This window comes from Cucurbita maxima, unplaced genomic scaffold (assembly GCF_002738345.1).
Source record: "Cucurbita maxima cultivar Rimu unplaced genomic scaffold, Cmax_1.0 Cma_Scf00015, whole genome shotgun sequence".
Taxonomy (NCBI): domain Eukaryota; kingdom Viridiplantae; phylum Streptophyta; class Magnoliopsida; order Cucurbitales; family Cucurbitaceae; genus Cucurbita; species Cucurbita maxima.
In genome coordinates this window covers 1,510,510-1,524,960 of record NW_019272031.1, presented here as the reverse complement: position 1 = coordinate 1,524,960, position 14,451 = coordinate 1,510,510, and the positions used below count along the sequence as shown (strand labels likewise).

The 14,451-nt window shown below is 36.1% G+C and overlaps 2 protein-coding genes across 2 annotated transcripts; both read right to left on the bottom strand.

Moving 5' to 3' along the window:
* Window positions 1-1,242: 1,242 nt before the first annotated feature.
* LOC111490476 (vesicle-associated membrane protein 721-like) lies at window positions 1,243-8,478 on the bottom strand. The gene is made up of 6 exons (XM_023139117.1): window positions 8,239-8,478; window positions 7,991-8,180; window positions 5,648-5,789; window positions 5,454-5,574; window positions 1,780-1,842; window positions 1,243-1,566 (listed from the first exon to the last, which is right to left on the bottom strand). The coding sequence occupies exons 2-6, from the start codon at window positions 8,178-8,180 to the stop codon at window positions 1,414-1,416; spliced, it is 669 nt and encodes a 222-aa protein (XP_022994885.1). The 5' UTR covers window positions 8,239-8,478; the 3' UTR covers window positions 1,243-1,413.
* Window positions 8,479-13,884: 5,406 nt separating this feature from the next.
* Window positions 13,885-14,451, bottom strand: LOC111489927 (uncharacterized protein At1g10890-like). Its single transcript, XM_023138332.1, has one exon. It carries the CDS (start codon window positions 14,449-14,451, stop codon window positions 13,885-13,887), a length of 567 nt encoding a protein of 188 aa, XP_022994100.1.

The window sequence follows — 14,451 nt, the reverse complement described above, 5'->3', positions numbered from 1 at the left end:
TTGACTCTAATACCATTTGTAATAGACTAAGCCCCACTACTTGTAGATATTGTCTGTTTTGGCCCATTACATACCATCGTCAACCTCACAATTCTAAAATGTATATGTTAAGGAATGATTTTCACTCTCTTATAAGAAATGTTTTGTTCCCCTCTACAATCGATATAGGATTTAACAATTCACCTTTCTTACCATTTGTAACAACCAAAACTCACGACCAGCAGATATTATCTATTTTGATCCGTTACGTATCACCATCAATCTCATGGTTTTAAAACACGCCTATTAAGAAGTTTCCACACTCTTATAATACCTAAAGTTCTTCAACTCAAAAAAAAAAAAAAAAAAAAAAAAAAAAACCCTCAAGTTATTCTTTCTGGATTTGTTTCGGTAAATTTCGATCATATCTTTTAATTCAATACCGTGTGGGCTAATTTCTTCACATTGATCATCATTGGAGTTTGTTCATACAGTGAAAAGAAACAAAGAAAGAAGATTCTGATATGATTTGGGCCATTCCATTCATCTTTTCGAAAAGTTGCAATCTTTATTTTGAATCCTACAAATGGAACATAACCTCATGAATATCTTTGGATATGACACCATTTAGAGAAGCAGAACATTCCACCACCACCTGAACCAATCCCGTTCATTTTAGAAACTAAAGAAGTTCTTCATAGTACTAATACCATTCATTCGAAGCCTCAAATGGCTTTTGTAACAATCCATATCCAGGATCACTGTTAGAGGCTTTAAAACGTGTCTGCTAGAGGAAGGTTTCCACACCCTTATAAAGGGTGTTTTGTTCTCCTCCCAACCAATGTGGGACATCACAATCCACCCCCATTCGGAGCCCAACGTTCTCACTGACCCCCACCAAACCCACAATGTGCTCATAAAATTATTGGACTTTACTCTATTGGGCTAGATATTTTAACAACTACCTATATATATCCAAAACACCCCATGAGCTTACAAATAAATGTTAGGATCACACAACACACTCAATCATGAAAGAACAGGAGAGAAAATGGATGATAACTTCATATACAAACGAAAAGAATAAGAGAATAGAGAAAGTATATCTTCGAAAACGGGAATATATGGTTTTAATTCAAAAGATATAATCATCTACTGTTATATATATCTACCTAAACTATAAATAGACAGCAGACAATAATAACAAGGAATAACCCATTTTCATATCCAATTCAAAAAATTCAAAGCTCATGTTCATCTTCAAAAGAGAAAGTATTCAATATTATAGGATATTTCATCATTCACGTTTAAATTTGGATTTTAACAAAACAGATATACTGGACTTTGTTTCACGTTTACTACATACATATAGCCAAATCATGTATATTACCTCTCTCGCTCTCAAAATATGATGATGCCAAAAGATTTCAGTGTTCATTTTCCACCACAGTTGAAGCCATGGCAAACTGAAAGCACTATGATAAGGATCAAAGCTATCAAAATCCCCAAAACGATCAACTTGATCTTCATATTTTGTAGCCACATTTTCCTTCGAATTTTCGTTCCACTCGTCTTGAAGTCTTGTGCCTGTACAACAAACAACATTCCCTGATTGAATATAAAAACTATCATAGGAATGCACCTAAGTGTCTAGTCGTTCTTGATAAAGATAGCTACCTTTTGAAACATTAGATCGAGTTTCATCAGATGTGAAGATAGTTCAGCCAAAGGAAAGTGTCAATACATCCATGACATATTCACACATTTATGAGGGCCAAAAAGCAAAGAGATGACACAAACCTGGTTATGAAGGTTTTCGGTCTTATCCACTAGAAGTTCTATCTTCTCTCCTCTGTCAAGAACCTGCAGCATTAAGGAGCATGAATGAGAACAAGGAAAATGATATTCAACTTAATATAACGCTTCATTAGAACATATACACTCCACGACCCGATAATAAAGTCCCAAATCGAGGTAAATAAAATGGCCCCAACTCCTTCCAATATGTCTTGCCTTTCCCCATTTTAATTAAGAATGAGATGAAGGCTCCAGGTCCACGTTTCGGACATTTTTCAATAACTTCATCCAGTCGCCAACTAGCCATGTAACAGCCAACGCCTTGTAGATTTAACTATTACAAATTTCCAGGATTTTTTAAAGGGGAGGGGGATTGAACAACCCATTACACACTAAATGAAGGTACAAAATGAGTCGAGAGCCTGTAGTTGTAAAATAAGTTTGTGCAAAGAAGTGATTAACCTAGAACAATTTTAGGATAAAATTATTTAGTAGTTATTGATTTGAAAGTTATGGAGACGGGTTGCTTAATTTTAAGAGAAAATTTAGGAACTTGAGGAGGAAGTTTAGGAGATCGGTTGTGCAACCTCCACTATAAATACTCATCAGATTATGTTATTTCCACGGCAAAAGAAGAATTAATAAAGCATAAGTGCTTAAGGATCCTCTATTCGAAAGCTCTCTCCCCTCAACTTTTTCTTCAGCTTCAGTTATTTGTTTGACATATTTCGAGATCGTGGGCAATTTCCAACATAGCCACTTCTCCTTTTACCCTTTATAAAAGGTGAATAAAACAACCCTGAAAAATGGCAAGAACAGCAGAAAGAAACATAAGGAAATCATATTATGCCCCATGAGGTATAGATATCGGGGTTCAATGCGCGCCAACCAGGACATTTTAACATCGTAACCATTATGGTATACCTATACCTTCTTCGTCTTTACACGGAACCGACACTTCATTAAAATAATGTCTTAAGATACAAACGATAAGGGGATTATAATTAAATAACAACGTCCTGAGATTCTAGGCTCACTCCCAGAATAAATTCCTAATCTCCTTCGAGAAATCCGATACCTTAGGAGCGTAGGGAATTTTGAAAAATGATAGCGAGCAGGATTACTAGAACAAATTGCCATGGAATGCCTAAGCCTCCTACCCTTGGAAGACAGTACATTTATCCAATTGCAGATTGTTGAGGATTCTTTCTACCGCTAACTTTCGAAACTTCGAAGAAAAGGGATTTCCCTTCCGAAGCCACCTCAAGATACATCAAAGGCCAAAAACCATGAGGAGCTTTGACAAAAGAAGATAACTGGATTTTGATTCATTTTTCTTTTAAATTAAACCAAGTCAAGTTCTTTTCCAATCTACACAATAGTTTTCATTAGTAATCAGAAGCAGCAGACAGAACGAGGGCTGGGAATTCACCACACAACCTCGGTAGGAAAGCTAAAATTGCCCCCGACTTTCATTTCAAACGTACAATCTCAAGATAGGTCACAATTGGTGAATGATAACACCATCTTTTAGGAAGATACTTGGCATAATAAAAGACCGCTGAACAAGTTTCCAACATTTATAACACTTCAGAATCAGGGCAGCCATCACAGCTCCTAGAGTTTTATAAGAAACACAAACGATAGAGAGGTTGAGTAGTGCACCAAGATGCTAGACTTCGAGGCAAGTTTCAACTTGCATTGAAGTTGAGACTGATATGTGGCTTCTTGAAAATTCAAAAATATTTTCGGGCAAATATTATAACTAGGTTAACAATGGAAATCAAGTAATTTCAAACGCTTTTTCCAGGTTTTTCTTAAGAGCAATATGAACACTTGTGTTAATTTCAGAACCTTGCATGAATTATCCTCAGCTCAATGTATCATATGCAAGAAAACTTTACCAATCATTTGAACCCTTCTACTCTTACTCAGAAACTCCTATGGAACAAGATAACAGCGCTCTTCTGACTGTGATCTGATCAAGTAATATTAGAGAATCTCTTGCAGCTGTTTGTGGATCAACCCTTTAAGAACAACAGGCCAATCAACATGATCATAGCTTTCGTCTTAATTTTGGTTTGAAGGAAACATAATAACATTCCACAGGCAGGAAACATATATTGTAAATTCAGAGTATATTGTTTTCTTTATTGGGTTCAACCCTAAGAGTGTGATTCCATGGTAGAGGAGTGTCGAAGGATTAGCCTTAAGTTAGGAGATACATGAGTGAAGAGGCTAGATTTCTTGTGAGATTTTATGTTACGCTTTAGGCTTAGGTCCACAAAGACTTGTGTAATTTTCCTTGAAGTTTCATTTTGATAGATTGGAGCTCCACTTAGGCTCCTTTGCTGGGCGTTCTTTTTGTATGCCCTTTGTATTCTTTCATTCCTTCTCAATGAAAGCATGATTTCAAGTAAAAATGAAGTATATTGTTTCCTGTAATGCCTCTAACTGGGATACTCTTTTCAATGCTTTCGTCGTTACTCAATTGAAAGTGTTTCTGGGATCTCCAATAAATTTGGCTAGGATGGCTGTCTCATCTTCCCTGCTCCTATATTCTTTCAATTTGACCGTTATTGATTCTTTAAAAAACAAATCAGCCTAATTTTCTTATTGTAACAACCCAAGCCCACGGCTAGTAGATATTGTCCTCTTTGGACTTTCCCTTTCGAGCTTCCCCTCAAAGTTTTAAAAACACCCTTATAAAGAATGTTTTGTTCTCCTACCCGACCGGTGTGGGATCTCACAATTATAGTTGAGGCATTCAATTTTGTACAGAAGTGGAAAGATATATGTGCAGACCTACATTTAATTATTAAATTAACAGACTTGTAGTCCTTCGTGAGGAGTTTTCTTTGGCAGGAAATTCAGGATTCCTAAGACGAGTGAAGTTACCGATCCCTCACTCTTGACAAGATCCGAAGAACTTAACCTTTGCATCGATACCCCACTGATGCATCCTATCCTATGTTAGAACAAAAGTGAATACCAAGAGCATTTGTTCTTAAATTGTCACTTTTCTAGCAACATTTAGCGGTCTACTCTAAAAAACTTGTATTTTTTACAGTATAATCCTCGTAATAATAAGAAAATCCCAGTTTGACTACTTTCGGAATAAAGCTGGAAGCCCTTATTCATGCCCATTGAAGAGCCTTTTCAATCTCTTTTGTCTTGTTCATGTGAGAATATGTAATGGACCACGCCCACCGCTAGCAGATATTGTTCTCTTTAGGCTTTTCCTTTTGGGCTTCTCCTCAAGGTTTTTAATGGCTAGGGAAAAGTTTCCACACCATTATAAAGGGTGTTTCGTTCTCTCCAACCGATGTGGGATCTCACATAATATAACTTTCTTTTGTTATTGTAGATTGAATTTTTTAAAAGAACAAATAATAAAGACATCTGCTCTAGGCAAGCCAAAGGTATTCAAACCTAAAAATCAAGCGGAAAACAGTGTTCAAAATGTTTTGGAATATGTGAATAAGTTCTGACGATAACGAAAGAGAAACGTTCCACTTGTGTTTGAAGAGAATAGTTGGAAGAAGTGGCCAGAGAAAGAAACCTCGAGGCTACTACTTCAAGAAAATGTTCAAGAAAGGGATCTAAAGTTTTCGTCCAATATAAACATCCAGAGAGCTTCCAAGATTGTGCAAGATAAGATAAAATTGAATGCTTACCTTTTCAATATTTTCCATCATAACACCTTTCACTTCTGAAACCTGAGCTTTCACCTTTGCAAGCTTGCTAATCTCTTCAGGATTATCAACACAGTACTGCATATGTTCCTTCAGCTTTGACCTATAAATAAAATTATGGTTAACCAATAATGAATGTTCTATAAACCATTTTCAGCAAGTACTTTATCAAATACCTAAATTCCTTGTTAAGACTATTGGCAGGAGCTGTGGCAGCCTTTCCCCCGCCATACTTTGACACGAAATCATCCTTAATACGCTCCAAAAATGCAATTGGCACTTGTCTTCCAGCTGATTCAGTTGCAACGACACAGTATGCTGCAATACAAAAGAAAACACAAGTATGACTTTTTGGTTAAAATTCACTAGTTAATGCAATACTCGCACAGAAAAGCCAACTATCTCATATGGAAAAGAGAAAAGGGCAGAAGGGAAAACCTTATTTTTCGATGACTCAAAGTAAACCATGAAAAGTACATATAAAAAATCAAACTATTTCATCAATGAGATGAAAAAGAAAATTTTCCTTAGGGTTTTATCTTTAAGCAATAAGAAAGAACCTTTTAAGGGTCGAACCATGTAATAGCCCAAGCCCACCGCCAACAAATATTGTCCTCTTTGGGTTTTCCCTTTCAAGCTTCCCTCAAGGTTTTTAAAACGTAGGGAGAGATTTCCACGCCCTTATAAGGAATGATTCGTTCCCCTCTCCAACCGACGTGGGGTCTCACAAACCACTATTTTATTCAAGAATATAAAAATGTATATTAAAGAAGAAGAAGAAAGAAACAAGATTTTTTTTATAAGAAACCGTGCTTTCATTGAGGAAAAAATGAAAGAATACAAGGACATCCAAAAAACCAAGCCCACAAAAGGAACACGATTAAAGATAGGTGTTCCAATCAAGAACATAAAATGGTAAAGTAAACAAAACAGTTCGGCCGAGGGGAAAAGGTTAAACAATTTCTCAAAGGTATACGTTGTGAGAAAAGTAAAAAAGAAAGGGCTGCAGCATTCACAAACTACCCAAGAATAGCACTTCATTGTCAACCATCTACAATTTGAATCATCAGAGTCAAAACCGATACATCAAGTCAAGTTCATATAAAGTTAAATTAAAATATGATTTACGTAGAAATTTATTTATGAGAGACTATGTAGAAATTTAAATTTTGTATTTTTAAATGTGAGAATCAATTGGTAGTATAGCAACAGCTCTATCGTTTCCACATTTATGTGTCGGTTTCTCATCTCCATATCATTAAATTAAAACACGGGATTATTCTAAAGCAACGGCTAAGTAGATTTTATGTCATATTATCGATTTGCTAATGAATTTTAGTGTCAATGGCATGAAATAATTGATTGAAAAAACTACATAGATGAGGAGTAAAATTGAAACCTTAGAAGAATAGTGATGAACACAAATATTAGGGTCAAGTAAACAGAAAAAGAACTATGATAAATTTTGAATGAGAAATGTAACAAAATTATGAATGAGTGAAGTAATAATAAACTAGGATATCAGAATTGCATCCTCATTGAAAACTGATAGCTCCGAATTTAAACCCTTATGGCTCAAGATAGAAATAACAATAATTTTATAATTGAACTCCATTGCCAAAATAAGAACAATAATAACATGCTCCATCCTTGTGTTCGTCTACTTTTACAGGTAACCAACTTCGGAACAACGGAAAGCTAAGTCCAATACTCAAACGGGGAAGAAAATTTTAATCTCATATAAGCTACAAATACATTTCAACTCCTTTTCCCTTCAATTATGTGAGATCCCACGTTAGTTGGGGAGGAGAAGGAAGCATCCTTTATAGGGTGTGGAAACTTCTCCGTAGTAAATGCGTTCAAAAAATCTTGAGGGGAAGTTTGAAAAGGAAAGCCCAAAGAGAACAATATCGCAGTGGGCTTGGGCCATTACAAATTGTATCTGAGCCAGACAACAGGCGATTTGCCAGCGAGTAGGCTGAGCCCCAAGGAGAGTGGACACGAGGCGGTGTGCCAACAAGGACGCTGGCCCCGAAGGGGGTAGATTGTAAGATCCCACATTGGTTGGGGAGGAGAACAAAACATCCTTTGTAAGGGTGTAGAAACCTCTCTCTAGTAGACACGTCAAAAGGGAAAGCCCAAAGAGAACAAGAATTTACACATCAACTCTCAATGGTAATAAGTTAAATATAGGAGCTAGAACAGACGATGGAAAAAGAAAAGGATGCTTAAACAATTAAACTTGCATAAATCTCCATTTTCTCGGCATCCAAACAAAAACTTGAACAGGGTATTAACGACGGATCCGGATTCTTTAACAAAAATCGGCTAAATAGTCCAATAAATGAGAAATCAAGAAACTCCTCTTTCAAAAACATCCCTACTAGCAACATCTCTCAAGATCTCACAATCAGAAACGAAACCCAATAACAAATCAAAGGGAAAATAAGAACAATAATTCTTCAAGCCGTCAGCAAAATTCAACACCGAAGAAAAAGGGGGAAACGAGTAGGACTTACTGTAACCGTTGTCGACGAGATAATTGAAGGTGTGGCCATCGCAATTATAGGTGAATTTGTTATTAGCAGAGGGCAATTTCTGGAGGCATTGAAAAGCAATGGAATTGAAATTCCCACTGTATTCGGTGTACTCAGCGAGAATCACGGTTCCGCGAGCGACAAAAGTGTAGATCAGAGATTTCTGCGCCATCTGTAAGAACAACCTGAGGAAAATAACACAGTTTTTGGGATCAAAAGAAACTCCTTACCGTTTGAAGAGCTAAGAAAAAGCAAACCCAGGTCGCGAAATCGTAAACCCTGCAACCCCAATTTCGATTTGGGGATGAATAACGGAAGAAGAGAGAAGGGTAGAAGGGGAAAAAGCAGGGGAAATGAGAAGAGAGTAACGTGAAGAAGAGGGGTTAAAAGCAAAAGTGAAACCGGCAAAGAGGAGAGAGAGTAGAGAAGAAGAAAAGGAAATAATTATGGTTCCAAATGTGAGAGAGAGAGTTGAAAAGTGGAAGAGGACCGATATGCAAAGACCGGGCGGGTAGTAAAGGCTCGTTTAGTAGATAGCACGTTACAGCTTCAATTCTTAATTTTCAACTCAATTCTCTTCAAAGGCTAAGCGAGACAGGTAGTGAAGGCTCGTTTAGTAGGCAGTAAGCTATGGCTTTGACGAGCAACAAGTACCAAATCCTATCAAAATGAAAAGTAGTCAGCGATCAAATATGAACACCATGGCTTTTTTTTTCAATGAAAATTCATTCAAACATATTGCGGCAATTTCCTCTTCAAATTAGAAAGCATAATTTGGAGGGAGAAAGAACTTTTAACCTATTTACAGTCGAGGTGACTAGGATTTCATTGACTCGACTAGGTAATCTCAAACGAGGAGAAGGAAGGAACGAAGCAAGTAGACAAGAAATATTCAAAATAAGAAATCTCATCCCTAACTAAATGATGATAATTCTTCTCTTTTTCAGTCGAGGTGCGAGGTTGTCGATTTGAATCCCTAGCTCAAATGACTGAGATATATAGCATTAACTAAGATATCAGAGACTTTAAACCAATCTTCTGCGGGATAAGAATTTGAACTATCGACCTCTAAATAACAATTTATGTTATATCTACTAAGTTATGCATGAACAGGTCACTTTTAGTAAATTTTTTATGAAGAAGTGAAATGAAAGGTAAAGCCTACATTCAAATTCATTATTTAAGCTATCTTAAATTTTGTATTATTATTTTCGAAGTCAAGGATTCTTCTCCTTCCACACTCTATCTATTACCTTTCCAAAATTTGAAGGCTTGAATATTCTAAAGAAAATAGGATACTTTAGAATTAATGCCTATTCTTTATTAATAAAATCTTTAAATTGGTAAAAAAAAAAAAAAATTACTGATGGACCGTTGACAGTTTGACCGACATAAATACAACTGAATCGTTTATACATTCATGCAAATCATGAATTTTCTATCAGTAGAAGCTCAAGTAAACTAAACAAAAGCCTTTCAATTTATAAAATTAATTAAAATTTTAAAGTAATTTGAATTTGAGGTCTAAATAGAACGTTTGGAACAACTTGAAAAACTAAACTGGATAGTTATTCTTAAATCCAAGGTAAAGAATATCTAAATAATTACTTACGAAGAGTTAAATAACGAAGCATAAAACATGTGCTATAAATTTTTAAGATCTAAAAGAAAACTTTAGTTTGATACTATCTTTATATCCTCACAGGGTTGAGTGCCCTTGTCACACGTCTCATAAGTTTAGATATCATCTAAAAAGAGAAGAAGAATAGCATGGATGAGTATAAAAAATAGTTGGTAAGTAGTATAACGCCTCACTTTTTAAAGCTTCAAATCATACATAATAATACAAGTTTACAAAATAGAATTTAAAGATAAAACAGGTAAGGATCCGAATCTAATGGGACCCTTGTTGTAGACTCTTGCATGCTCTTACCATCAATCAACATCTACGCGAACCGCTACTTGTAAAGCTCTTATCGAATTTTACTCATATTCAATGTTATTAAGGCTTTATGATTTATTTGGGCCCTAGAATTAGTCAATCCCTTGGCTTGATCAATCATCATGTATGTGCAGACCAACAACGAAAAATACGATAAATTTTTGCACGAACTTAATAATAATCAACACCACATTTAAAAAATATAGACAAAACATTTACAAATCAAAGTGTTGATTATGAATATCTTACAAAACGGAGATCAAGGATCGGGATACAAAAGAATAGACAACAACCCCTGACACATAAGGATTGAAGTTTCAAGACGATCCTTCGCTATGACCGTGCAACTTCCAAATGTTCTCCCACCTCGACCAACAATTAATAGTCACTTAAAAAATAAAAGTAATATCTTGTGAGTATAAACATTCTCAATAAACAACCTACTTGTTTGCTCTAATCGCATCCTTGATCTAATAAGTTACCATATGTTTTCATCTAGGCTCTAAGAAGCTTGTACCCAAGTTCTATAATTATCTGAGCTTTTGGGAGAACCTAAAGTTTCAAATGGTTTCCATGCATGTCACAAACCCAATCGAGATATGTATTCGTTCTTTTTTTTACATCAAACCGAAGTGAAGTATGAGAGTTGTTCACTCATTCTGATGTTGCAGATCTACTAGACGACATATCTAAGTTCTGGAGTGAACTAAACTTTTTTTTTTTTTTTTTTCAAACTTGGCTTAGCTTACATTACTATAGAAGTGAATCATCGGTATCCAAGAGTTGGGAGGTGTGAGCACAACATATCATCTCTTACTGGACAGTATCTCTCATGAACCTGATACGTATAAGGTTAACTGGCAACCCTTCCACAAAACCATAAACATTGAATCTAGGGGAGCGACGTCATGTGCTAGCCAACTATTGAGTCTACCTGTGTGGTCCCTCGTCCCCTCTTAGTATGAGTTTACAAACAATGACCCTGTTCATAAGACCCTTGTCCATTCCACACACAATAGAGGCACCTAAAATCACCTCGACTCACTTTCCTATTTGATCAATTTGGGTCAAGCTCAGCAATAGGAGTTTCTAAATGTCTATCGCTCGACATGAGTACTATTAGGTTAAGTCTAGGTCACTTAATAGTGTTAATATTGTATAGGAGGAAATAAGAAACAGTCTAGCTCTAGTGATATCGTTCTCAGCTACTAGCATGCCTAAAAAGTTGTCTCAATCTTTTATGTGTTGTGGAAGTTAACTAGGTTTGTAGGGTATCTTGACGATTTATATCTTGGACTCTCATCCCATGACTCTCTTGATTAGCTCTTAGAGCTAGTCTAGTTATGGGAGCACTAGAATTCCGCTTCCTAATCGTTTCTCACGATCTTGAAGTGCTTGGTCTACTAGAAGCATTTTGACCTTGATCTTCATGAAATTCTACTAGCTCTAGCACCCTATTCTTAAATAAGTCTATCACCTAGAGTACAGTTCTTAAATTCATATCAAAGTACTAGCACAACAAATTATCTTATTAACATAACGTTCTAAAATCTCTTTATAGGGGCATTTTAGTCATCTATAGATAACATATATCATAATTCAACTCATTCAATGACATAATCATGCGTTTTTTTTTTAACTATATAAGGTAGATCGTGCTAACATATCCTAACAATCTTCACAAGTACTATTCAAAAGAATTCCAAACGGCTACTTACTTGATCATGTATGCCTTAGTTGATCTTGTTTTCACTCGTTTGATGCTTCAAATCTCCCGAAATTCCTCATACTAGTTCTAATTCAAGTCATATTATGATTAACATCAAAATTGGATAAAAAAACAGTCAAATGGTAGAAAAATCAACCTACTCACAAACCCTACACATGGTCAAGGAGGGTTCTATATGTGTAACCAGGTGTGGTTGCCTCCCGCACGTCTTAAGTATAGCCGTTGAGCTTTCTCAGTTTAAACCATAACCAAAGCTATGACATCTCACTTCGATTGGGGAGGAGAGCGAAACTTTCTTTATAAGGATGTGAAAACCTCCCCTAGCAGACGTGTTTTAAAAACCTCGAGGGAAAGCCCGAAAGGGAAAGCCCAAAGAGGACAATATCTGATGCGGTGAGTGTGGGCCATTACAAATGGTATCAGAGCCAGATATCGGGCGATGTGCTAGCAAGAACAATAGGCTCCGAAGAGGGTGATTTGGAGGATCCCACATTGATTGGTGAAAAGAATGAGTGCCAACGAGGACACTGGCCCCGAAGAGTGGTGGATTTGTGAGATCCCACATCGGAGTAAAAATTTGAAAAAAAATTTATTGGTGGGGACATTTAGACATTATCTAATCTTGCTTCTTTCACGAGATCTCTTCTCATCTTCTTCCCCTCAAGTTTAAGAAATGGTTTTGGAAGGACAAATTTACGTGTGGGCTGCTTAATTTCAGCTTGAAGTTCTCATATCTCTTACCCATTTTCGCACAGAATTAAGGCTTATTGGGCAACTCGATACAAGCTAATGATATCCTTTAATTGAAGCTTCCTGGACCGTAGATGAAGAATTTGGAGTTTCCCTCGAATTCATAAAAAACGGACCCGATCAAAACTTCCTTCAATTACCCTGATTCCTGAACTCTTAGCTTTCGTAGTCTTCATGAAAATTGCTCCTTGAGTGTCCAACAATCGGATTGGATTAGTTTGGAGAGACGACATAGCTCGTAGACTCCAATTAGATTTTCAAAAATATCTACGATTTAGCTATTCTCCCTCCTATATTCTTGTCCCAAAATGTTTTCTAATTTTCTTTATTTATGGATGAAATTTACTCTACTATTAGCCGTTCTAAAGTTGAGCTAAGTTTTAACTTAAAAACTTTGAAAGTTTGTCAAAAATAACTTATCAACTTTGGTTTTGAATAATAATAGTTAAAGAACCTCGAATCTTCTGGAACATATTCGAATTTCAGCTCAATCGGATTTAAAAATATGATTGATTTTGTGGAGCTGGTCAAAAATCTAATGGGGGAGGCATTTTCGTAATGATCTTGAGGGGTATTTTGATAATTTTTTAATTTTTTTTTTAATATTCTACTTTTAAAAATCTAAAGGGAGGCATTTTCATAATCATCTTGAACTTTAGGGTATTGTGATAATTTTTTAATTTTTTTTTTTTTATTATTCTACTTTAAAAAATCTAAACTTTCTTCTTCTGAGGAGGAGAATTCTTACCTTCTTAACCCGGTGTTACGAATAATTCTCCACTCCTAAGATCCTTAATAAAATTCGACATGTAAAATAAAAGGAAAAGTTAGGAGGATTCTTACCTTCTTAACCCGGTGTTACGAATAATTCTCCACTCCTTGAGAACTTTTGTCTCCAAAAAAGTTAATATTTATAAACCTTGGGATTGTTAGGAATGGAGGGAGAAATCGCTCTATTAAATAATAAAATGGGCTATTATATAATCAAATTGGATAAGACTAGTATGACTAAATCTAATTCAAATAACTAAATCAAATCTAGACAAATCAAATCTAATCCAAACAATCCCTCCCTTAAACTAAAGGGTAATTAGTTTATATCTACGACCTCATAATAGACTTCCACCCTTCATCAATACCCAAGTGTCATTTCTGTTTATTGCTCCAGATCCATGGCTTGCCTTCATGTCTCACTCTTCAATGGTCTTTAAATCAATGTGTCTTCAAAGTTTACAGGTTCAGGAGTGGTAAACATGGGCGAGTGAGCTTCATCGTCTTCTTTACAGAAAACTTCTCCTATTGCAGTCTCTCATCCAGACTGGTGGTCTCTTATTCCTCGCCTTATTCGAGATAGGATAGCTTGCTTCAGCCAAAGAGCCAGAGAAAGTATGTTCCTCTGCAGTATTTTCATCTGTCGCTTCTATATCATAGAGTCTGTAAGCTTTTGACTCTTCACTAGCTCCCAGCAACACAACTCAAACTCTTATCATTTAGCTTAGTTCTCCGAGCTGCCTCCTCTTTTTGTCTCTGAATCAACTCGAACTCATGATATAGTTCTTCTTCCTTCCGCTGCAGCTCTAGAACTAATCGTCGCTTAGCTTTTTCTACCCTTCTCCTATTCTCTTCCAGCATTTTATCTAGCTCTTCTCTCTCTTTCCGTGCTTGTTCTTCTTTTTGTCTTGTAGCAGTAAGAGCGGCTTCTTTCTCTTTCTCAAGCTGCACATCAACATCATCATACAAATTCTTGCGTCCTTCCTCTATTCGCCTCTGCATTTCTAATTTAGTCTCTTCAGAGTTTAGCCTTTCTTCAACATTCTTCTGAATTAATTCTTCCATCCTCCTAGCTGCATCTTCTTCTAACTTCTTTTTGTTGTCACAAGTGACCTCTTTCTCTTTTGTCTCCTCCGCTTTTGCTACCTCCGTCGCCATATTCTGAACCTCCAAGTCTTCATCTTCTATTTTCAAACATTTGTCAACCAATGGCTTCATCTTTGCATGAACTGAGAACATGTGGTTCGTCAT

What these genes read in the sequence shown, in the direction of transcription:
- LOC111490476 (XM_023139117.1), bottom strand. Translation starts at nt 8,180, where the DNA reads ATGGCGCAGAAATCTCTGATCTACACTTTTGTCGCTCGCGGAACCGTG. An exon ending in TCTCGTCGACAACGGTTACA is followed by an intron (nt 5,790 to 7,990) that starts GTAAGTCCTACT and finishes TTTGTATTGCAG; the next exon opens with CATACTGTGTCGTTGCAACT. An exon ending in AGTCTTAACAAGGAATTTAG is followed by an intron (nt 5,575 to 5,647) that starts GTATTTGATAAA and finishes TTTTATTTATAG; the next exon opens with GTCAAAGCTGAAGGAACATA.
- LOC111489927 (XM_023138332.1), bottom strand. Translation starts at nt 14,451, where the DNA reads ATGACGAACCACATGTTCTCAGTTCATGCAAAGATGAAGCCATTGGTT.